Genomic DNA, 23,762 nt, shown 5'->3' with positions numbered 1-23,762 from the left:
TGGAGAAGGAACATAAATGCTGGCACAGTTTTACAGGGAGTGTAAGCACATCCGGTCCCTTCGACGTGACGCACTTCCCGTCTTGGAGCAGAACGAGTCGACGGGGTAGCTACGTCCAACTCTTTGAAAAAACGTTTGTTTTCCCTTAAAACTCGGCTGTTCATTCATTTAAGATGTCTGGACGAGACGCACTCAACATGAAGCAGCCGCCGATTCAGTCAACGGCCGGGGCTGTACCCATCCGAAATGAAAAAGGTAACGTAAACAATTCTAAATTGTTAGCGATATGGCTGACGATGCTAATAGCAGCCAACAACGCAATGATAACAACTCGCATGGGAACATTTTTCTAACACAACATTAATTATGACTGCTGAAGGCAACGATTCACTTAATGAGCAGGCTCTTGAAATATATAGAAACATGTTCCATGTTGTGTGTTAGCTGAACTAGGCCAACGTTAAGCAAGCCTGACAGCTTGCAGACCAATCACCGTTGTGGTTATTACTCTCATACAACTAACTCACAGAGTACACAAACAGGTGACTAATCACTACAACGCAATATCTAGTGATGTCAACATTCATTGTAAAGGACAGAACCAACCTAGTGTATTTGTCCCATTTTATTTTAATTCAGCATAGTGATGTAAGCCTTATATAGACACCTGTATAGACATGTCCTTCTGAATCAAAGTCGTACCTTCTCTTTTCCAGGCGAGATTTCTATGGAAAAGGTGAAGGTGAAGCGCTATGTGTCTGGCAAGCGTCCCGACTACGCTCCCATGGAGTCCTCTGACGAGGAAGAGGAGGACTTCCAGTTTGTGAAGAAGGGCAAAGATGCTGAGCCGGAGATGGAAATGGAGGAGGAAGATGTATCTGATCCTCGTCTAAGGCGTCTGTTGAACCGTGTATCGGAGGATGTGGAAGAAAGGTTTGCCATCCTCTACATGTGGTTCATTATCTTTTGAAAAGCTGTTTCACTGAGTCACTTACACCAAGTATCAAAATTGTGGAAAACTGTTTGAAATGCCACTTATCAGGGCTGTCATATTTGGGATTGGTGTTCAATGGAAATGGTTTTCTTTGCGATCCCCAGATTGGCCCGACACAGGCAGATTGCTGAGCCTGAGCTAGTGGCTGAGAGCAGCGAGGACTCGGATGAAGGCACCTGGCACCCAGAACGAGAGGAGAGTAGTGAGGAGGAAGAGGAGGAGGAGGAGGTGGATGATGAGGTGAGTGTGGCAGATAGCAATTTGTCATTTTGATGGTATCTGTTCTGAATGATGATAAAATACACATTTACTTTGCATTGTGTGTCTAATTTTTTGTGAAATATTAACCTATATTAACATCTTTCAGGAAATTGAGCGGCGTCGTGCCATGATGCGCAACCGTGCTCACGACAGGAAGACCGAGGAGATGGAGCTGATGGAGGTGGAGGAGGAGGGGAAGTCTGGGGAGGAGGAGGAGGAGTCCGAGTCAGAGTATGAGGAGTACACAGACAGCGAGGACGAGGCTGAGCCCCGTCTCAAACCAGTCTTCATCCGCAAGTCAGTACTCTGTCCAGAATCCAAAAAAGTTATATTATCAATGATTGTATGTTCTCTGTCAAAACACCTACAACCTTTATGAAGATTGTTTTTTTTTTATTTAAGCATCATCGTTTGGAGACACCATGAGTTGTGTTATAGCCTTCTTAGAATAGAATGAAAGTAAAGCGGGTTAAAAATGATTGGGGACACTTTGGGAAACCATGCTTTCTATTGTAATTTCCATTTACTATTAGCCGCGGCTTATACATTGATTTTGCAAAATTTCTTCGCCTATGAGGTTAATACACGGGTGCAGTTGTATGGAATTAGTATGGTTTTGTTTATTTTAACTCGCATAAAACACTGCCCTGCGACTTATACACAATGGCCGTGTCCAATTGTCAATGGCACACGCTGGATAGTACCGTTCTTTCCAAACAAAGTACCCATCTAGTGAGACTTTCGGACAGTATTCTGACGTAACTTCCGGGAAATGCACACTGCCCAGCGTGTGTTCTTATGATTTAGACACAGCCAATGTGGCTAAATCATAGGAAATTACTGTAATGATAGATACAATTTTTGTAGTGGATATTTGGTGGAACTCTGGCTCCCTCCCCACAAATGTCAACACAGATGTCATTATTCTTATAAAATTATCATAATCCAAAATCTTCATCATACAGTTGGCTATAAAGTGTGCATAACGCGTGTGTGTGTGTGTCTCTGTCTCTCTCTCAGGAAGGACCGTGTAACAGTGGCAGAGCGCGAGGCTGAGGAGCTGAAGCAGAAGGAGCTGGAGGTGGAGGCCAAGAAGCAGGCGGAGGAGAGGCGGCGCTACACGCTCAAGATCGTGGAGGAGGAGGCCAAGAAGGAGTTTGAGGAGAACCGCCGCACGCTGGCGGCGTTGGACGCCCTGGACACGGATGGCGAGAACGAGGAGGAGGAGTACGAAGCGTGGAAAGTGCGCGAGCTCAAGCGCATCAAACGCGACCGGGAAGCCAGAGAACAGTGAGTGCTTTTCTTCTCTCCTCTCATGTTCATAAAAGGTGACGTCATGTGGGGCTATATGCCTAGTAACTAATTGCTTGCATCAAAGTGCATAGCTACCACATGATATTTAGTATTTCTCGGACCCTCGATAGATTGACTTAATATGACTTACTAATGGTAATATATTCCATTGTTAACAACTGATGAATTGTGATGACAGAGTTAGTTGTACTGTTGAATACAAAGGAGGCAAACCAGCAGCACGGGTGATGTCATTGAAATGGCTATTGACGCATGCGTTCTGACTGACAGGATCGAGAAAGACAAGGCGGAGATCGATAGGTTCCACAGCATGACCGAGGAGGAACGAAGAGCCGAGCTTCGCAACAATGGCAAGGTCGTCACCAACAAGGCCAGCAAGGGCAAATACAAGTTCCTGCAGAAGTACTACCACAGAGGAGCCTTCTTCATGGTGAGCGGCCACACACATGAAATATCGTCTTACTAACTAAACTGAGAAGCACCATGTAGTGTTGTAAATGTAAGGTCAATATGGACACTGATTAGGATACATAGAATTGCTCAAATTGTCTGAAGATCTGTAAACTAAAAATGCTATGTTTTTTAGAAGTCTCTCCCCCTGCATTTATCTTATGCATTTTGTCTATCTGCAGAACGAAGAGGAGGATGTTTTCAAGAGGGACTTCAGCGCGCCTACTTTGGAGGACCATTTCAACAAGACCATTCTTCCCAAAGTCATGCAGGTATGGCTTTTTAAACTTGTACATGTATTTCCATTGCCATTTTACATAAATCATGAAGGCCAGGATTTTTTTTTTTTAATCCTACCTCCGAACATGTACATCTGAAAATATTTTTGATTAAACAATTTGTTCCCCATTTCGTCTTCAGGTCAAGAACTTTGGGCGCTCAGGACGTACCAAATACACTCATCTGGTGGATCAGGACACAACATCGTTCGACTCGGCCTGGGCTCAAGAAAGTGCCCAGAACACAAAGTTCTTCAAACAGAAGGCCGGGGGCGTGAGAGATGTGTTCGACCGTCCCACCGTCCAGAAAAGGAAAACCTAAATTTCCAGACCTGCGGCTCAAACAGACTGTTTTTTTTTCCAAACTCATCTTCGTATTTGTGCCACTGCACAGATGTGTTTGTATTTCCATGGAGGATGTGGAGTAGCGGTATAGATTCTGCTGCCCTCCAGAGAGGATGGATTTTTTCAGGAATGACCAAGGGCCATGTTCCCCGTTGACGATCATAGTTGACTGCTGAACTAATCGCTTTTGTATTGGGTTTTAGTACCCCAGCGCTTGAAAAGGAAGCTGGCCCATTACATTCTGGGACTTGTACAGTGACAAATTTTAATAGCTATTTGCAGCTATACTGTTTTTTTTTTTGCTCTATCTATATATTTTTTGTTTTAACGTTAGAGTATGGTTTTTGTATCATGCTGTTAAACATCTTCGTACAATGTGTTGCTCTGAACTGGTAATAAATTACCCAACCACCTGATTTTGGTCTTTCTTTCCACCAGCGGGTAGCAGCTTAATTGGGTTACCTTTTCCAGTGCTCATGTGACAACCCTGCTGAAAAAACCAGCAAGAAACCAGCTTAGGCTGGTAGCTGGTTTTAGCTGGTTTTAGCTGGTCTTTGCCCAAAACACAGTTCTTATTGCTGGTCTTTGCTGGTGTAGCTGGTTAGGCCACCAGCTAGACATGCTGGCGTGACCATCTGAGGAAGCTGGTCGTGCTGGTGTGACCAGCCTGTCGTTTGGGATACAGCTGGTTTAAGATGGTCATGCTGGTGACCAGCCTGTCCAGCTTGACAAAGATGGTCAAGCTGGTTTTCTAGAATGACCAACATAAGCTGGCGTGGCCAGTAAAAACCAGCAATGTAGACCAGCAACACCAACTAAAATGACCAGCTTAAGGTGGTACGACAATCAAAACCAGCTGAATTACCATCATAAGCTGGGTAAACCAGCTGAAGGTGTGTTTTCGCGAGAGTTTTGCTGGTCTAGCTGGTTAACCATCAAAGGGTGGCCAAACAAGCTGGTTAACAAGCTGGTCAACCAGCAAACCACCTTTAGCTGGTCAGGCTGGTTTTTTCAGCAGGGAATTGTTGCAAAAGTAAATGGATAATTGGCTGAGACCAACAAGGTTGGTGTTCCAAGATTCAAAAGAATCCTCTCTTAAAAAGTCACTTTTATTACAGAAGATCAAATACAAGGGATGTGAGCTGTGGAATGGAGATTCAGTCACTGAGTGAGGATGTTGGAGATGAGACGGCGGAGCCGTTGGATACTTGAGACCATCAGGCTGTAAAAATGTTCCTATGGTGATCCAGTGGGGTTTCTCAATTGGTCAGTGCAATCAAGGCTTCAACCACATTCCCCATGTGTTCCCTCAAGCTGCGCTCAGCAATGCCTCGTGGAATCTCCATCTCGCCCATCTGTGAAACAACAACGCCAACAACGTCATTTGTCAGTCCGCACATTTCTATGTGTTCATCTCAAGCCTACACATTAGTTTATATATTATTGCTGCATAGAGCATGTCCGTTTTTTTTGTTGAATGACTTCAATTCAGAGCAAGTAGGATTTCTGAAACATTCAAACATTAAATCATACGGATTAAAATGATACATGAAATAGTTAAAGATGTGCATGATCCAAGTTTTAGGGGAGTAGACCCCAAAAGGCATTTACATTACACCCTTTCCTTCCATGCTCCTGAAACACTGTGTTGATTGACTGGGGTTTTATTCAGATCCAGCAAAAGGATTTATTTCACCAGTTACTGAACTGTTTATGAATGAACACCTGAGTTTCTTTGAGAACAAAAACTGAATAACCGGGGCTGTGCAGAGCAATTAGCAGAATAAGTCAAAAAGAGCTATTTCATTACAACTGCAAACTGGACCTTCCAGCTCATCCTGTTTCCTAGATCTGTATTCCACAATATATTCTGTTTGTAGCACAAGAGCTTAAAATAAATAAATAGTAATAAAAAAAATCACTAGATACTTACAATGAGTTCCACGTCCTCTTTCTTAATTGTGACTTTGGCCAGTTCCTTTTCTCTGTAAAATACAACAACCAATAATCACGGTCATCATTAGTTTTACAGTATATTGTCCAGCTCTGAACTTCCAGACTGCCCTCCCTTATTAGGCAATGACACCCATAGCGACCTCTTATACTCTGCAGGTGCAATTAAATGTCTGCTGTTGCGTCAACAAACAATAATACAACTTAAATGTGTAAAAATGTATGCATTTGCTGCACATAATACAAGATGAACATTCATTTATTGTTTGAACATGTTATACAGCGAAACCCACCGTTCTTGCTTTGCTTTCTGTTCTCTGGATCTTCTGTCACCAATTACGGACATTGCCTTCAGAAGGAGAGAAACATGGTTAACTTCCTAGAGATATCATCAGTGAGCCAGAGACAGTATTGACACCATAGACATACATCGTACGTATCTATGATTGACACAGTCAAGCTGATTACACGAGAGCGGAATAGGCATATCACCTAAACCAATGCAATATCCGATGTATGTTATGGTATGGTATGGTATGGTTATGATGATATGTAATAGTTCTCTACTTCAGTTTCAATAGGCTGCAAACAATGTCTCTTATTTCGGCCAACCAGTAACAATAACAGACTGCGAAAAAGTACTTTATCTAGCAGCTACCTGAAAAGATTGGCACATTCAAAGACTATTGAAGAATCTTTGCCACCCTCCCTGCCATATGAGGCACTTGCTAATTCAACGTGCGTTAGCCTACTAGCCAACTAGAATTTGCACACATTAACTATTACTTATTTTACTCTTCTAACGTGACCTTTAGCTGACCATTTTCACTGTTTGTATCACAATGGACAGCAAACTTAACTTGTTTATTAAATTATTTTATTCCTCAAAAAATATTAGATAGAAGATCATGTATCGACATTAATGACTAGCTATATGAGCTAACAGCTAACGTCAGCTAGCTGACCGGTAGGCCTCAAACCACGTTTTATGTTTTCCTCACCGTTTCCAAATCGGAACTTGATATTTCTTTTTCTTCGGCATAATCGGTAACCCTTTCCAAATCAGCAGCCCCACTATCATGTTTCCGTGGCTTTTCTGCCGGCTTGCCAGTGCAATTTTCCTCGGCTTCCAAGTCCAAATCGACATCTCCCTCTGCGGCCATGTTTGTCTGATGAGTCCGGGAGAAAAAGAGACCGTTCCTTTACATTTGCGCATAAGACCCGGAATGATATACATGTAACACACAGTGAATGTACAAGAATGTATCTAGATTCTAGATAGATAGATACTTTCTTGATCTTTCTTGATACTTTCAAGATCTTTTACTGTCTATGAAATTAAAATAAGCTATCGTGGAAAAGTTATTTTATTACAGTGCATGAAAATGTTAAGTGCATTGGTACCAAGGCATAGTTCCCACCACTCTCTGCACAGCACAGAGTTTAATTGTAGGCTATCTATTAGCCTACAATGATAAATAAAGATAGGCTATCTTTTCTACTCTATCCTATTCAACTGTTTCCTCTGCCCACAACTGTCTAAATAAACTTTTGTATAGCATAATATACTGTATGTTTTGCATTTTCATGCACTGGTAATTTCCTCGAAATTACATTTTCCAGGTTTTAGGCCTAGTTATTCCAATAAGTGAAACGTTATATTGTTGATTTAGATAAAGTGAAGGGCTGAAAAGAAGTGTCATCCGTTGGTTAAGTGCAGTTATTACTGAGAAGACAAAGCTTCTCTTAAAATTAGATTTTTCCCAGTCTAGGCTTTTTCTGTAGCCTATCTACGGACTGATGGGAGAAGGATGAAAAACAGATTCGTGGATTGGACGCTTGCTAAGGCACACCTTAGCCCGCTTTGGCTACTCATGCCAGGCGTGCTATAGCAAGCTTGTTTGCCTCTGACAGGCTGTGTCAGATTTTGAGGAGTCTGTGTTAGCTGGTGACGGTGAGCAGGGTGAAGAAGCGGGGGGAACAGTACATTAGGATGGATTGAATGATGCCTTTGAAGAGAAGGGGAGGCCATGCAGGGATGGTTGGATCAGGGGCAGATTGAATTATGGCTTAAAGAAGTGTCTCAGAGCTCTTGGAGCACACACACATGAAACATATTTGAAAGTCGTAAACCCTTTAGGTAGGATCAACTACCTGCAGGGTTTGATTCTGCAGGGTCAAAACTAAATTGCCCTTCACACATTAGCAGCCTATTGTGATGGGTAAGGTTATAGAAAAAGTATGCTATTAATTTCACTTGAAAGAGGCGGGGCCCAGATATTGCATATGCACAGCACCACTTTAAGCCTAACTCAAAACAAGGGATCATGTGTTGACACTGAATGCATGAATTGAAATGTATGAATATGAAGGACATGTGGGGGGGGCACAGACAGTCTCAACAGTCAATGGATTGTGGTGCCCTCAAGGTGTCAGGGAGGGCATTCCACAGACGTGAGGCAGCAGCACAGAAAGCCCTATCTCCCATGGTCCTGGGTCTGGTTCTGGGTGGGTGAGATAAGGTAAATTGGGACATGAGGAAAAAAGGGACCCCATGGCAAGCTGATTCTTAATGATCATAAGGATATTGTAGTTGAAACAATGATAATATTATACAAAACATGACTGAAATGTATGTCATTTCAAGAGAGGTCTATCACACGCACACACACACTGACACACTGGTGCTGGTGCACGCACGCACCCACACACACACACATCTGAACACTATGTGGAGGAGGTTTGAGTGGGGGGGGGGGGGGGGGGGGGGGGGCGCATGACCATGCAGCATTGGCGTGTGAGGAGGGAAACCGTGTACTCAATCCTGGTGGAGATGGGAAGCCAGTGAGTAGAGACATAAAGCCTTTGCTGTGCACCTTTGTGTGTGGCAGTGACATGTTGGTTGAAATTTAGTTTATGATGAGTATTTGACACTGCATCGACTGGTTGACCATTGATGAGTGTGTGATTCTGTATAGGGGTTGTTTTGGATGTGTGTACCATTTCCCTTGTTTTGTCACTATCTAATTGGAGGTAATTGTCTGTGCACTACTGTGAGATTGACTGTTGGTATGTAGGCCTATAGGCCTTCTCTTTCTCTTTCTGTTTTAACTGTGTTATAACCTCTTTTGACCTTCTTCTTCTTCTTTTTTCTCTTTTCTTCCTCTGCTCAACATTTGCAAATTTAATTTTGCATGGGAAATAGTGTCATGTTTGTTTGTGCATAATTGTCAGAGTAAAAAAGGTCTTTAAGCAAGTTTTCTTTTAGAGCCGTGTAGTGATCTGTAGTGACGGCTCTGTTTTCTTCGTGGTCCGAGCGGCCTCTGGTGGCAAATAAGCGAAAGTTGACAGCATTCACAAACATTCAATTCCTGAGCAGGGTCGTTTTGGTCCTGGTTTTGGTTTCGGTGGCCTGAGGATGTGGAGGAAAACAACCGACGTTTCTGTGTTATGTCCAGTGCAGAAACCAAGAACTTTTCATTCTGATTATTTCACGAAGAGATAAAAATGAGAATGTAATTAATTTAAGATGCATTTCTGTAGGCTAAGGACATACTTGTTCGCACAATTTCACTTTTAATTTGTCTTATTAGCTCTGTGGCCGCTGGCAGCACCTATTTTAGTCATTAAGAGGTTTAACGCCTAACAAATGACTTCTCTATTCCGTGTCTCTCTCTCTCTCTCTCTCTCTCTCTCTCTCTCTCTCTCTCTCTCTCTCTCTCTCTCTCTCTCTCTCTCTCTCTCTCTCTCTCTCTCTCTCTCTCTCTCTTTCCCGCCTACAGTGGGACCAATCACCGAACCTGATGGCCTAATCGGCTTTGAAACAAGTAAGATACCCTACGTCCTGCCGGCCCGGGATGGCTGGTTTCCCCGACACACCTGTCCGCTTGCTTTCACTTTTTTTTCTTTAAAAAAGCTTATTTTCTGGCGAGAGATGCATTTCATCGTTTCTATGAGGGATGGTACCTGGACGAAATAGATGCTGCTGTGGTCCAAACATTAATCCTTTCATCCTCCTTTACGACTGACTCGTGATGAAAAACATAAGTTGAATATCAAGGGAGTTCCCTCCATGAGGCTCCTGCCACGGACGTTGGAGGGATGTGTCGTTGCTGTTGGGGGCAGGTAAGACACTTGCCTGTAGACGCATGCAGCTTCATTCCATATTTTACCATTCTGTAGGCTAACTAGGATATGAAAAACAAACTGAGGTCGAGACGAGCTGAAGTCGATATAAAGTTTTTTTCTTATTTTTTTGTTCACCATGATGAGGATCTGGATCTGGCCAACAGGTTGCCAAAAACTTGTGCTAAGTGTTGCAGCATGATAGGGGGTCGCTTGTTGTAAAGACTGTGTGGGTGTCTACTACTTACTTATTACTGTAGACAGTGTAGTTTTAAACTATCAGTAACTTTAAAAAGTTGAAAATATGCATGCATATCGTTAGAACTATTTAGACATTTTGACCGTTTTCAGTTTTAGGTCACATGCTTTTCCCCCTGGCTGCCCTTGGGGCTGATGAAGGCATAGATTGAATGGTGTGAATGGAGCAGCGAGGGTGGGTTATCTGTATTGTATATGGGGAAGTATGCCTGGCCCAAACAGAGCAGCACTGTCCCGCATTCACACACAACGCTCCTAATTATCCCCTGGGAAAGGGCCTCTAGCTGATCTGTGTGTGTGTGTGTGTGTGTGTGTGTGTGTGTGTGTGTGTGTGTGTGTGTGTGTGTGTGTGTGTGTGTGTGTGTGTGTGTGCGGTAGAGTGAGAGAGAAAGTGAATGAGTGAGAGAGAATGTTGGTGGGTTTGTGTGTTGGTGTTCAGTGATCATGGGGGGTTGGCAGGGAAGGTCAGGCTCTCTCTCTCTCTCTCTCTCACTCTCTCTTGTTGACTGAAAGACCCTTTTACTTTAAAATACGCTAATTGGTTTACAAATACTCAAAGAGGCTTGGTGATTTAGCTCCAAACAAACAGCGGCGGGTCTGCCAAATCTCTTGAAGGTGTTTTGGACAAGACGGCTGGCGTGACTTGCTCAGATCACCCGACGGCACGCTATTGATAGATTGTTTGTCTGTCTAAATATAACCAGAACACAGAAGTAGTCCTGAATATCCAGACGATTACCTTGGCATAGCCCATCTTATGTCACTGTTTTCCATCAAGGAATTTAAGATGTGTGCAGATTACTATTTGTAGTATTCAGTAATCTGTTGGAATATGCTCATGAATTAGGTCTATACTGGCACCCATTAGGCTTAGCCTACATATTTTCTACTGGCACCCATGTGGTTGAAGAATGAATGAATACATCCTGGATATGCTAGAGATTAGTTTATTCTGTCGAGAGGATATTAACGTAAGCAGAAAACATTGTCTAAAACATTCACTCAGTTTGTTGTTTCAGGCTTGTTGACATGGTCTGGTTAAATGGATACTCACCTGTCCAGCACTGATGATACTGGTGACTGAACTGCATCTGGCCACAGACTCCTCCTCTTGTAGCCTACTTACGGCCTCTGTAGCGGTATTTACACCTCAGCATCTCTAGATCCCCACGTCTGTACAGACCGACTACATAGAGCCCACTGGATGTTCATGCTGATCATAAGTCCTTACATTTACATTTATTCATTTAGCAGACACAGTTGTCTTAAAGTGGACATGAAACAGTTTCATTTTAATGGGTTTGAATCAAAGTAAAGTTAAATGGAATTGATTTGGACAAAAAAAATAAACGTAAAGTAATTGCCCATCATTTAAAATGTCATGTCAGTACAACGGTAAGAAGGCTTTTATTTTGGCTTACCGCCATCTTGCTTTTAGGCCAGCTATGACATCACCAGGTTGGTTGGTGAACATTCGACACAGATAGTAGACGCTTCTTGAGACTGACATACGTAACGTTAATTGTGGCAGAAGACGAGGAAGGAAGGTCTTTCGAGGTTGCCAGGAACCCAGTTTGAACCACACGTTTGAACCAGTGAGGATAGAAAGACGAGAGTGAATTGTTACATTGGGTGATGTAGTATCCTGGATCCATGAAATAACTGGCCTTTAAAAACAAAACTCTGCCTGTCTCTATATGGGAATTTAACATAGGGGTGTCGACTTATGCCCCCTGTATTTAAGGAAGAAAATGTATTTATTTATTTACGATAGATTATTCATTCACAAAGAATGTTGGTGTCCTTAAAGGTTGGATTTGTTGTAATGGTTTTTCATTAAGGCATTATACATTTCCAAAATTGTTTTAATCCTCTTTTTAGCCAACTTTAGCATAGGGGTGTAAACATGCATACCACTGTATGATTAAGTGTACACATATTACATATAAAAGACTCAAATGTGAAAAAAGAACAGTTTTCTCTCCCAAATGAATGAATACATTTTCTTATCTCAGATAACGGTAAGGTCTTCTTTCCTCATAGCAATTTAACACAAAAATGTTGTATTTGAAACCATAGTCTAAAATATTTTTTTGTCAAAAAAATCTGATTTGAAGCCTTGGAGAAAGTGTTCAATCAAAGTCCAAGATTATGTCCTCAAATGCCTTGTAGTTATAAAGCTGAAAATATCCAAGCAGCAATCTGAGAATTTTGATATATCTTCCTAAAAGAATTACACAGAACGATTAACTGATTTCCAAAATTGTGGATGATTAGCCTTTAATAGCATGACAACTAATCGATTAATTGATTTATTGTTGCAGCCCCAAATGGCACACTGACATATGATTTGATATCAGAGGTCATGTTCTGAGGTCAGAGAGACGGAGACCTTGAGTGACCCTTGGTCAGTCATTCAGTTCAAAAAGCATGGACAGTATCAAGTCAAAAGTGAAGTCATGGAACAAAATGAAGGCTGTTAATTGTAAACATGTTATGTAATGAAACATGATTAAAGGGACAATTTGAGATGCATCAGTGTGTAGGTTTGGGCCTATCGGCTCTTTGAAAAAAAAAAATAGTTGATCATTCTCTTTTTGCTTTGTTCTTGCTATTGGTCTCCCAAAAACAAGAGAGAGATTACTAGATCACTTTCAGTCTTCTGGTTTCATTTGGATCTGAAAGCCTCTTACTTTTAGGGTCAGTGGTGCATGTACCCCTGACCGGATGGAGGGGAGAACTGAGGTAAAGGAGGATTAGTCCCCAGGATTGACTGTCTGTGTCCAGCCAGTCTTTCAGAACTTCTGTCTGGCATTGGTTGTCCATCAATGTTAAGTGAAAAAGTCAGGCTATATTTACCTTTTATACACACGCACAACAAGCAAACAAGTATGGACAATTTTCATGTCACACTTTAGTGTAATATTGTACTTTCACTTATTAACTGTAATATGTTTCTGTTGTAAATCATAATAGTTTCTATCTTCTAATAATTTAAGGAGCATAGTTGGTGTTTCCCAATCATTCTTGTACATTTTCTGAAGCAGGCAAAGAATAATACACTTGGGTACTGGGAAACAAAAATGTTTTAGGTCTTTATAATGTTTTAAAGGTGCACTATGCAAGATTTTCACCTTAAAAGCACCCTTAACAAGATTGGCTCTTGGGGTCCCCCTCTGATTGAGAAACGCAATGATAAACTAAATATGCGTCTTTTACACTCCGATATAATAGGAACACATCGACAGCCGACAGCTGAAATCTTCGAATTCCTGTAGCATAGCAGCTCTTTTGAATTTTAATATCGGATGGGGGAGTGGAGAGGTCTGGCAGTTTCCTCCCCGAAACTAGAAAGTTGCTAGGTGTAATCGCCTGTAGAGGGCTGATCAGACAATAGTAGAAGTGTCGTTCGTCATGTTATGGGGTTATATGCCATCAAAATGATTTTGGAAACGTTATGTTAATAAGGTCAAAAAACTGTTAAGGGTGCCTTTAATATAATCTCTACGAAGCCAATTTGATGGTAAACAAACTTGTAATAGGGAAATCGTTCACCTAGCATAGCCATACAGCCTAGCCGTAGCGAGTGGCTAGCGAGAGAACCAACAATGCTGTCAACCTGTAGACATCTCCCGAGAATCGTGAAACATTATCTGGTCTTTGGAGATGGTTTTTAGCTGTTAGTCCTTTGCCTCCACAACATTTTTTTTATTTTTATTGTGCACAGGGGGAACAAGCCAGGAGAAGTAGGCCTAAGATATTTTAGACGGCAAAGTAAAAAATATAAATATATCACAACTCTAGGGGGAGCTCTAGAGTCGTCAAAAATACCTGAAACTACATAGTAGATCTTTAACTTCAGCTGTGAGCGTACCATTATTGGAGGAGGCTAATATGCATATGAGTTGATAACTCATTAATATATATTATTCTGGACTGTTGCACTTCTTTCCATGGCCTCTCTGCTGTAAGCCATGACGTTGTGTCGTATAGGATTACTGGTGATGGAAAGTGTATGCTCTGGGAGGTTTGGCCATTGGAATGTAGGTGCTGCAGATTAGAGGAGATGATGATTAATATGGATCATCTCAGTGTGACGACTATAATGTGACATCTTTATGGGTCATGTTTGCCAGCTGTAGGAAGCACAGTGTGATATTCTCGGTTCTTGTTACTATTTTTGTTACTGCAGTATTCTTTTTTTTTAATCTGTATTTGAGTACTAGTACATGTCAGTGTGCTCCTATGTGTATGTGTATGTGTATTGTGTATGTGTATGTGTATGTGTATGTGTATGTGTCTTATCTGCGCATCTAGCTTGTCAGTGTGAGTATGTGTGTGTGTTAATGGGTGGGTGCTAGTGTGTGGATCACCATAAGCGCCTGTGCATTTTGGCCTGTTTGAACTTAGCGTATCTCTCGTTGAGCCAAGGCTGTGTAGTCTGCAGCGTGCAGCTCCTGACGTCTGGATTAGTGGGTCAGACAGCCTGAAGGTCACTTGGGCCGAGAGGCACACGTTCGCCAACCCCTCAGTAATCCCACCGACCAACACCACTCACTCACTCACTCACTGACCCACATCCTATAGCCAAGTCTCAGAAACCTCATGGCCATGTTAACTTGCTCTGGTCTAATTCTTAGACTCACTCCATCTTTGGCTCTTAGTCTGAACAGGTTAAATGGATCTATTTAACCATGCTGTTGGAGTCAGTCATTGTTTAACATGAAACTGATGCTTCACTATTTATTCAAATCTGCCTTTGTTGGCATGACTAAAATATCAAGCACCTTGTATTGGCCAAACAATATCTTGGAATTGGCCATGCCACCTGTTTAGTGTTTTAATGTCCCAGTCGCCATCAGTTTTATTCTAAAAAAGCTTTTATCAAGTTTTACTTACCCACTCATTCACCACATGCACTTTATAATGAATGACCACCACCATATAGTGGTTTGCTAACTATAACGTGTGCCATATAGTGAATGAGTGGATCTTCTGAACACAGAGTTGCTTTTCCTATTCCTTAGAAACGTGCTCTGCTAACCTTATAGGACCTCAGACCCAGACCCAGGTCTATGTAGCTAATGCTGTGTGTGTGGGTTTGGGTTCTGTAGATGAGGTTGTTGGCCCCCTACATCTGCAGATGTGCCAGCGGGCTTGTCGTCTTAGCCCAAATACTCGTTGCCGCCGGCTGATCTGTTTCTGGGTTATGGCAGTCGTCGGTAACCGGCGGATTACACGTGTCCTCTTTTCCCTGCCAAACTGCACCGGCGCGGGAAGCACTGAGGAGCAGCAGGAAAAGATGTTGTTGAACAGCAAAGGGCTGAGTGTACGCGAAGGATGAAGGGTGTGTGTGTTGAGGAGTGTGTGTATGGGGGGTGGGTGGGGGGGGGGGTCATTTCACTATGAATACACGAAGAAAAAAGCCCACAACATTGCACCTAATTCCATTATTTGTACTAAAGCGATTAGGCCTGTTGGCCAATCCTATTGGACGGAGGGTGCGGGTGAAGGCCGGCCCTGCTCGTGGCTGAGGGCGAGTGAGCAGAGGAGCCGGGGGGAGGGGAGGGACAGATGGGTGAACACATGGCACATTCCTCCTCCTCCTCTCCTCCACTCTCTCTCTCTGTTTCTCCAACCTCTCTCTGTCCAATCTCTCTCTCTCTCTCTCTCTTTTGCTGTGTCCCTCCTCCCTCTCTGATGGGCTAATCTTCCTGGGGGAAAGAGAGGATAGCCGAGGGAGGGGGTATAGGAGGGGGGGTGTAGGGTTAGCCTCCTGGGCATGCACCCTTGCATTCTCTCATTCAGACTCACACACACACACACACAAATGCACACACACACTATCCCAGCAGATTTGGATTGCACCACGGGCTGTTGCGCTACGGGCTGTGCTCGTAGGATGGGAATACGTCCGTTGTGTGTGTGAGTGTCGTCGCTCCATGGGGAGTGATGTGAGCGTCGTAACTGCCTGGGGGTCCTGGACAGAAAGCATTTCACCTGCGGAAGACACCTCTTGATACTGACTGGACACCATACCTTTTTGAAAGGAGGACGCAATTTTCTTTTGTCAACTTTTGTCAACTTTTTCTGTCTGTTGAGGAAATGCTCGTCGGCGTCTGCTTGACCTACATGACTTCATCTACAATTATCGGTGATATCGACCCATGTTGGTCATGCTAGAGACTACATTGTGTCGGCACCCGCTAGTCAGGGACTCTCAGGATTAATGCCGGGGTTTTACAGGAGATTCTGAGGGATTGCCATGTCGACGGCCAAGGAAGTTCACCCCAACAGGGTGTACAGCTACTTCCTCAACATGGTGGCCTACCAGGTGAGGAAGAAGTGCTTTAATAGGCTGTCAAATATGTGTTGGCTTTCACAGGTGGGTGGTTGGGAGGTTAATGAAGTGTCAAAGAGTGTAGCTGTCAACAGGTTGGTTGTTGTGGGTGTGAGTTGAAAGTTGAGGACAAGTTAAATCATGAATGCGGGAGTGTTGGCAGTTTAAGGTGTCAACAAATAGTTTGTTATAACAATGTTTTTGAGTTACGCTGTTGTAGAGTTTGAGAATTTTTATTTTGTTCGTTCTGTATCATTTGTGGCATGTAGGGTGTAATGGGAATTCCTACAGACTCCGGTCTCTCTCTCTCTCTCTCTCTCTCTCCCTCCCTCTCTCTCCCAGTCTCTCTCTCTCTCTCTCCCTCCCTCTCTCTCCCAGTCTCTCTTACTCTCATTTTTGTCTCCCTTTCTCCATCTCTTTCAAACTGGCATGGCCATTGTGACAGTGAGAAAAAGAATGGGCTTCGGAGTACTCCACTAATGAGAGGAGTGAAAGGAGTGTGTGGTCTCTCTCTCTCTCTCTCTCTCTCTCTCTCACTCTCTCTCTCTCTCTCTCTCTGCCAGGCATGCATGTCGCCTCTCAATGTTTTTTTATTTTATTTAATAATTCAGGTTAGTTCAGATAATAGTTTTTAGAAACACCGGAAGGCTACAATTCTATACAATTGTATTATGCAAAGTGTGTGTGTGTGTGTGTGTGTGTGTGTGTGTGTGTGTGTGTGTGTGTTCTGTGTCTGTGTGTCAGGGAGGGCGAATAATTGTGAATATGTCCTTTGATAGTCAGAGAGTTGATTAAATATTAAGATCAATCTCAAGATATTTTTGTGCCCAAACAATTTCCTCAATCAACCCACTTGTTAACCTGGATGTCTTTTAGATCCCAATAATTTCTCATTGAGCCGAGACATGCCTCTGTTAGATGTTTCATAAACCTGCATGGTTTAGCATTGGTTCACTGGTGTCACATTAGTGCAAGTGTGGTACAACAGTCAGGGAAAACAAGGCATTCAAGAACTCGGCACCGATGTTACGACACCACAAAGCAAGCCAGTTGCCATGGGGACCCCAACAATGTGGGCCGTTACTTAACAACCTAATCCACGCTGGCTCATTAACCACATGGATAATGCCAGACTACCTGACATGATTGATGAAGTTGTGCACTTCACACATATTTCCGAAGTGTCAGTTTAGTGAATCAGATAGCCATTTTAGGCATAGGTAAGTGTATGAAAACTTACAGTGCCTTAAAGGTTTAAGACTATATGGTTTGATGTTAATTCTAGGGGATGATATGAAGTATCTACCCAAATCTTAAAAAGTCTAGCAGTTCACATTTCATGAAGAAGTTTCAGTGGTCCCAAATGGTTATGTAAGAAGTGGGGAGGCCTCACTTGGCAGTCCAAGTTTGCTTTGTGTGCTTTAAACCAACCAAATCTTTGAATTTGACTTTGCATTTACACAAATCTCCACTTCTTTCCAGGAAGACGCAGCAGTGATGGTTGTAAAATGGTCAGATTGTCCTCACACTGATTGTTTGATTAGACAAAAGTGCCAAATCATGAATGAATCAGCCCATTGTGACCAAGTCGAGGGCGGGAAATATGATGCAACCAGCCATGATCCTCATGCCATGAAACATTCTTTGGGCAAAATATGCCAGATTATGCAAATATGCCATAGCAGACCAAAAAAAAAGGCGGATATTTTGTCTGCAAATTAAGTGTTGGATTAGCTGGACTATATTTAGACTGATATTCATATAGGTATGTGAGAATATCAGTTACACTGTGCTCTGGTGAGGACTGACAAGAATATGGATTGATAATTACCGGTAGAGGTATTTTCCTTAAATGTGCAATGACTCTGTAAGTTAAGCACTTTTCCATCATTTCATCATTTATTTGGTGAGACCTACCATTAGCATTGAGGATGCAGGTTATCAAGACAAGAAACATTGATTTGTTACCTGTTAAAAATATATATCTCTGACCCCAGCTGTGGCTCAACTGGCTGGGGCACCTACACGTATGCTGGCGACCGGGGTTCAATTCCTGCCCTTGGTCCTTTCCAGATCCCACCCCTGATCTTTTTCCCACTCACTTCCTGTCACACTCTACTGTCCTGTCATTGAAGGCAAAAGTAAAAAAAAAAAAAACATATATCGGTAAATGGAATATTGAATATGTACCATGGGAATGTCTATATGAACATGTGGGCAGAGCTGCCGCACACTCACATCTTGTATATCATATATTATTTCAGATCAACGTGTCAGCAAAATGCCTTCATCAATGTTCTTTGCTTGTGAAAACATACAACCACAACCTAACATACTTAATTTTTGGTCTGAGATGATAGCATTGGTCATTTGTTTTGGTGATTGTATCTTTACATTTTCATCCAGCCATAGAATGACATAGGATGACTTATGACTGATACTAAATGACTGAATAATAAATAGGTGCCCTAATTTTGTGTTATCATCATGAGCAGCTTTGTAGTGGTCACTTGGCGAAACATGTCAAACCAGATGTGTTCCTGTTTGTGCATGTGATCCACAGTGACTCCTTAAGTAGTCCCCTGATAGAGCTCACTAGCCCCTGAGACAGTCATCAAATCAAGACCAGTCCAGCTGCTTGTTTTCGGAGTGGCAGCTGTGCATGCTTAGCCTCATACGCTCATGTGGGGAATCATTTCTCATGCCATAACTGATGAACAGATGAATCGCTGGGCTGTCACTGAAGTCCTCTCCCTCCAAAAATCCCAAAACCATACGTTGAGAATGGGGGGGAAGAGAGAGAGCGAGAGAGAGAGGAGAGAGAGAGAGAGAGAGAGAAAGAGAGAGAGAGAGGGGCCTCCACCAGTAATCGGTGGAAATGTCAGTTCATCAGGAGAGTGGCCTTTAGATTTGGCCTGGTCTGTGTCACAGGGTTTATCTTGGGATAAGAGGCCCTTGGCTCACATTCAGCGTCCCAGAATCATCCAGATGCACAGAGGCTTCTAGATTAATCTCTGAGAGACCTGCCTCGCCGATCACCCACTACATTAAAAAAAAAAAACACACACACACACACACACATGATCACACCCACGCTCCAACTCTCCGACTCGTGCTTGCCTGCTGAAAGTGGGTTGGGTCGTCTCCATGCGTGGGCTTCATCAACCCAGTTTACTACACTGGCTCTGTCTCAAAGAGTGCTCTAGACAGATTTAACAGATTTAATTATTGGGAGTTTATTTTTTAAAGGATTAAGACTTAATAGAAAAATAACATCCCCTGAAACTGTTGAGTTCACGTGACTTATTCTCGACACATGCATTTTTATGTGTCGTTACCGTTTTCTGTAATGTACTGTATGCTTGTCATTAACATATTTCTTTTTTGTTTGTTTTGTTTGTTTGTTTGTTTTTGTCTCAGATATGTTGCTGCTGTGGCCCCGCCCCCTGCTCGCTATGTTGCTCCTTCTGTCCGCCTGTAAAGTCGTCCTTCAGCACACGGGTGATGTACACCCTGTTCCACATCATGGCCTGTGCTGTCTCGTGCCTCATGTTGTCACGGACCGTGTCTGAAACCATGAGGGAGAACGTGAGTGGCTTGTATTTTATTTCTTTTTTTCTCCCCCTCTTCGGGGCGTGTGTGCGTGCGGTTGTGACTTTTTAAAACCATTACCTATTTCTTTCCTCGTTCGTGTAAATCCATTGATACATTCAGGAAGAGTGAGCCGGCCTGCGGGCATTAAAGTCACAGTCAATAATTGTTCGCTTAATCCCGTAGCTCTCGGGAGGCACAAGTGCGGACAACAACATTCGCACACACAAAGACGCAAATTCCCCTCCGTGCTCGCACGTACACACACAGGATAAGCCTCGCCGTGTTTACTCCAAATCCCGTCCATTCACTGACTTTTTTTTTCCACCCTAAAGACGTGAGAGTCAACATCAGACAAACATCCAGATGTTGCCTGCTAAGGCCCTTAAGGCCTGGTGTGTGTGTGTGTACACACTCATTTCCAGAGCTACGTCAACTGTGTGTACTGTGAGCAGAGGCTGGTCCCCTCACGGGCCAACTGGATTAGTCCACTTAACTACGTATGGGGTCGGGGCACTTTCACCCGTGAATGGCTCCTCTAAGCTGACCCTTTGTCTTGGGCACGACACATGGTGGATACGTCATCTTAGAGCCACAGTTATGATTGATGGGAATTGATGGAACCAGCATTTGACTTGATATTCCAGTTAAATTTGATCAAATTGTCCAGACATATCTGATTTGTCATTGTTTAAGTGGTGGTGGTGGTGGTGGTAGCATAGTGGTTAAGGAGCTGGGCTGCCATGCAGCATCCCATACAGAGTTGTGGGTTCAGTCCCTGCCCTCCACATTTGTGACCTTGAGCAGGGTACTTAATTTGATAAATGGATAAATGTAAGTTAATATAGCCCCAAACTTAAAGCAACACTAAATAGTTTTTCGTACCTTAAAATAATGTTTCCAAAATCATTTCAGCGGTTCATCAACTCGTAACAGGGTTAACGGCACTTCTGCATTCACTTTGCGGCCCTCTATCGGCTATAACACTTCGCACTATGTAACTTTACCAGATCGGGTAGCATACCTGTAGTATGATGAAATGAGACATAAGAAATTACAAATTTGACTTGCTTCGATGTCGCAATACATCATATGGTCACAAAATCATGCAACATACTCTACATTGTCTGTGGACATTGTTATTTGTTGGATAAACAAATAGTGTGCGTGCGACAGAGGAAACGTGCTATTAGTGTTGCTTTAAGTGTGCATGCATTCTAAATTTGTCTTGGTACAGTTGTCAATCTGTGTGTGTGCAGGTGTGATTTCTGAACTTGAATTTGAATTGCAACTGTGTGTTGACTGACTTCTGTGTGTCTGTGTGTGTGTATCAGGTGCCTTTCTTTAAAATGGTGTGTGACGAGGACCACGGTGGTGGAGACTGTGAGATGCTGGTGGGCTACTCGGCCGTGTACCGGGTGTGTTTCGGCACCGCCTGCTTCCACCTGATGCTGGCCATCTTCCTCATCGACGTCAAGTCCAGCCAGGACTTCCGTGCCCTCATCCACAACGGGTAGGTGGAGTTGGAGTTGCCCCCCCCCCCCCCCCCCCAAGGACTTTATTTAATCTTTATTCCATATTTCATCTGAGCAATTGCTATGTAATTGTTACTGCTTGGGAGCCTTCAGTGCATTTGTATTTAGGTTAAGACTTCTCTATTTATAGAACCTTTTATGAACAGTAATCTTATCTGTAACATATCACCACTGATAACATGGATGTGGTTCATCTTATCAGCTGACCAGGAAAACATTATAAAACATTCTTGTATGAGAGGTTATTTTTTGTATCACCATAATTATTAAACAACATACTGGTAAATTGTCATGGTAGGACAATACTTTGACATTTCTGTGTGGCCTGGTGTTTCTTTCCCTTATGGCCATGCCTTCATGGATGACACAGGACAAATTTAGCACACAGTGTTAAAATACTGTTAAAATACTGTAGATGTGTGTGTGATCACACCAGTATGTGTGTGTGTGAGTGTGTGTGCATTATGGATGATTCAGTGGTGAGAGGCAGTAGGATTAAGCTATAAGAGGCTGGAGATGGGTGTAATGGACAGGCCCCTCCTAAGGTTCTTATCTGAGACTGGACACACACACACACACACACACACACACACACACACCATTTGATGTCCTCTGTCCTGCCCTACGTATGTAGGATTGACTCAATTCTCTCTATCTCTCTCTCTCTCTCTCTCTCTCTCTCTCTCTCTCTCTCTCTCCTCTCAGATTCTGGTTTTTGAAGTTCATCATGCTTTTAGGAATGTGTGCTGCTGCCTTCTTTATTCCTACAGAGTCCTTCTTGCATGGTAAAATACACACACAAACACACCCCTAGTCTATAATTTCATTTTACTTGAGGATTTTCATATTAACTGTACAGTTATGTTTTATTCAACAGAATAGTCTAAGAACACAGTAATTGGAGCTATATCATTGGAACCAGTATGATCGTTCCAAGTATTCCAAGCATGTTAGTCAAATAGTTTTATTTAAATGTATATAGATTGTCACTAGATGGCACTGTAGAGTCATAGGCTCTGAGTCTGTGCAATCCTCCATACAGGTTCAGCAAATTTGATTCACCCTCTGTTCCAAAGGTTATGATAGGTTACACATTTTCTAACTGAATACAATTAATGTGCGGGCTCACTTATTAGTTTACTAATAAATAAATAATAAATAAAGTATGTTTTTGTCACACTTCAATGTGTTGCTCTTTTTATCCCTTTTATCCACTATACGTTTTAATCTCTCTTTCTCTCTCTCATCCGCTCATCCGCTCTTCCCCCTCTCTCCTCCTCTCCTCTGTGTTTGCCTCCCTCAGCCTGGCACTATGTAGGTGTGGTGGGAGGGTTTGCCTTCATACTTATCCAGCTCATCCTCATCACAGCATTTGCACACACCTGGAACAAAAACTGGTGAGTCCCTCTTCATCTCTCTCTCTCTCTCTCTCTCTCTCTCTCTCTCTCTCTCTCTCTCTCTCTCTCTCTCTCTCTCTCTCTCTGGCTTCAGATGGGCAACAGATGAGGCAGTTAAGCTCCAGTCCTCTGCATTAATTTACTGCTGACTCTCGTTTTTAAGACTCTTTTTATTTCGCTCCAGTGGTGTGCTTTTGATTTGTTGCAGTGACTTGCAATTGTAAAGTACTCATACAAAAACAAAAGTCCAGAAGGTAGTTAGTTACAGTATGAGGGTAGAAGTCCAGCTGTCTCCCAAATCACAGATTATCCACCCAGTCATCCCCAAAAGCCTACAGGTCACCACACTCCCGGTGCAGAGAGGCAGTGCCAGGGAGAGGTTCTTTGGGAACGTGACCTCTGGGTCGGACTGGTCACATTAGCATGTAATGATGGACTCGGTTCTGCCAGGAGAGATTTTCAGTTGGGCCTGGATGAAATTTAAAGTGCCATGCAGGGTCACAACCTAACAGGAACAATTGATACTGCGTGTGTGTGTGTGTGTGTGTGTGTGTGTGTGTGCATGTGGCGAGTGGGCATGTGTGTTTTAGTTTGGGGGGGGGGGGTACTTTGGTCATGGGTTGTTATGTCTATCCTCTCTGAGATGGGCTAGTGTACTTGAATTTCACCTGATATAAAAACTAGCCCATGGGAAATCTGAAACTCCTAATGGTCCTGTTGTCTTACCTGTTGGCTATTCCTCTTGCTGCTTGCTGCTTGCTGCTTGCTGCTTGCATTAGACCTGAGGAGTAATGCAACATTCATATACAGTATATGTACATATGTATGTATGAGGTCATTGTCTACTCTGAGTATTCTGGCAGAAGTGCACATAGCACATCTATCAAATGGCTCTGCCATGCACCTCAGTCATGTGTGACC

At 42.9% G+C, this 23,762-nt stretch overlaps 3 protein-coding genes across 3 annotated transcripts in view; 2 read left to right on the top strand and 1 right to left on the bottom strand.

Annotated features, from left to right (window-relative positions):
- The first annotated feature begins 64 nt into the window (after positions 1-64).
- Positions 65-4,058, top strand: mfap1 (microfibril associated protein 1). The gene is made up of 8 exons (XM_062549592.1): positions 65-255; positions 717-933; positions 1,099-1,234; positions 1,362-1,552; positions 2,276-2,545; positions 2,840-2,999; positions 3,202-3,291; positions 3,440-4,058. Exons 1-8 carry the CDS (start codon positions 174-176, stop codon positions 3,617-3,619), a joined length of 1,326 nt encoding a protein of 441 aa, XP_062405576.1. The 5' UTR covers positions 65-173; the 3' UTR covers positions 3,620-4,058.
- A 677-nt stretch (positions 4,059-4,735) lies between these two features.
- hypk (huntingtin interacting protein K) lies at positions 4,736-6,786 on the bottom strand. The gene is made up of 4 exons (XM_062549069.1): positions 6,597-6,786; positions 5,889-5,944; positions 5,576-5,627; positions 4,736-4,997 (listed from the first exon to the last, which is right to left on the bottom strand). The coding sequence occupies exons 1-4, from the start codon at positions 6,756-6,758 to the stop codon at positions 4,902-4,904; spliced, it is 366 nt and encodes a 121-aa protein (XP_062405053.1). The 5' UTR covers positions 6,759-6,786; the 3' UTR covers positions 4,736-4,901.
- A 9,457-nt stretch (positions 6,787-16,243) lies between these two features.
- The window catches only part of serinc4 (serine incorporator 4), a 17,195-nt gene continuing 9,676 nt past the window's right edge, over positions 16,244-23,762 (top strand). The window contains exons 1-5 of the mRNA XM_062548751.1: positions 16,244-16,312; positions 19,739-19,906; positions 21,244-21,422; positions 22,150-22,229; positions 22,748-22,841. Of these exons, the coding sequence (XP_062404735.1) occupies positions 16,244-16,312; positions 19,739-19,906; positions 21,244-21,422; positions 22,150-22,229; positions 22,748-22,841 (590 nt within the window). The remainder of the gene's footprint in view (positions 16,313-19,738; positions 19,907-21,243; positions 21,423-22,149; positions 22,230-22,747; positions 22,842-23,762) is intronic.

This window comes from Sardina pilchardus, chromosome 11, assembly GCF_963854185.1.
Source record: "Sardina pilchardus chromosome 11, fSarPil1.1, whole genome shotgun sequence".
Lineage (NCBI taxonomy): Eukaryota > Metazoa > Chordata > Actinopteri > Clupeiformes > Clupeidae > Sardina > Sardina pilchardus.
This window is presented reverse-complemented; position numbering and strand designations above follow the sequence as displayed.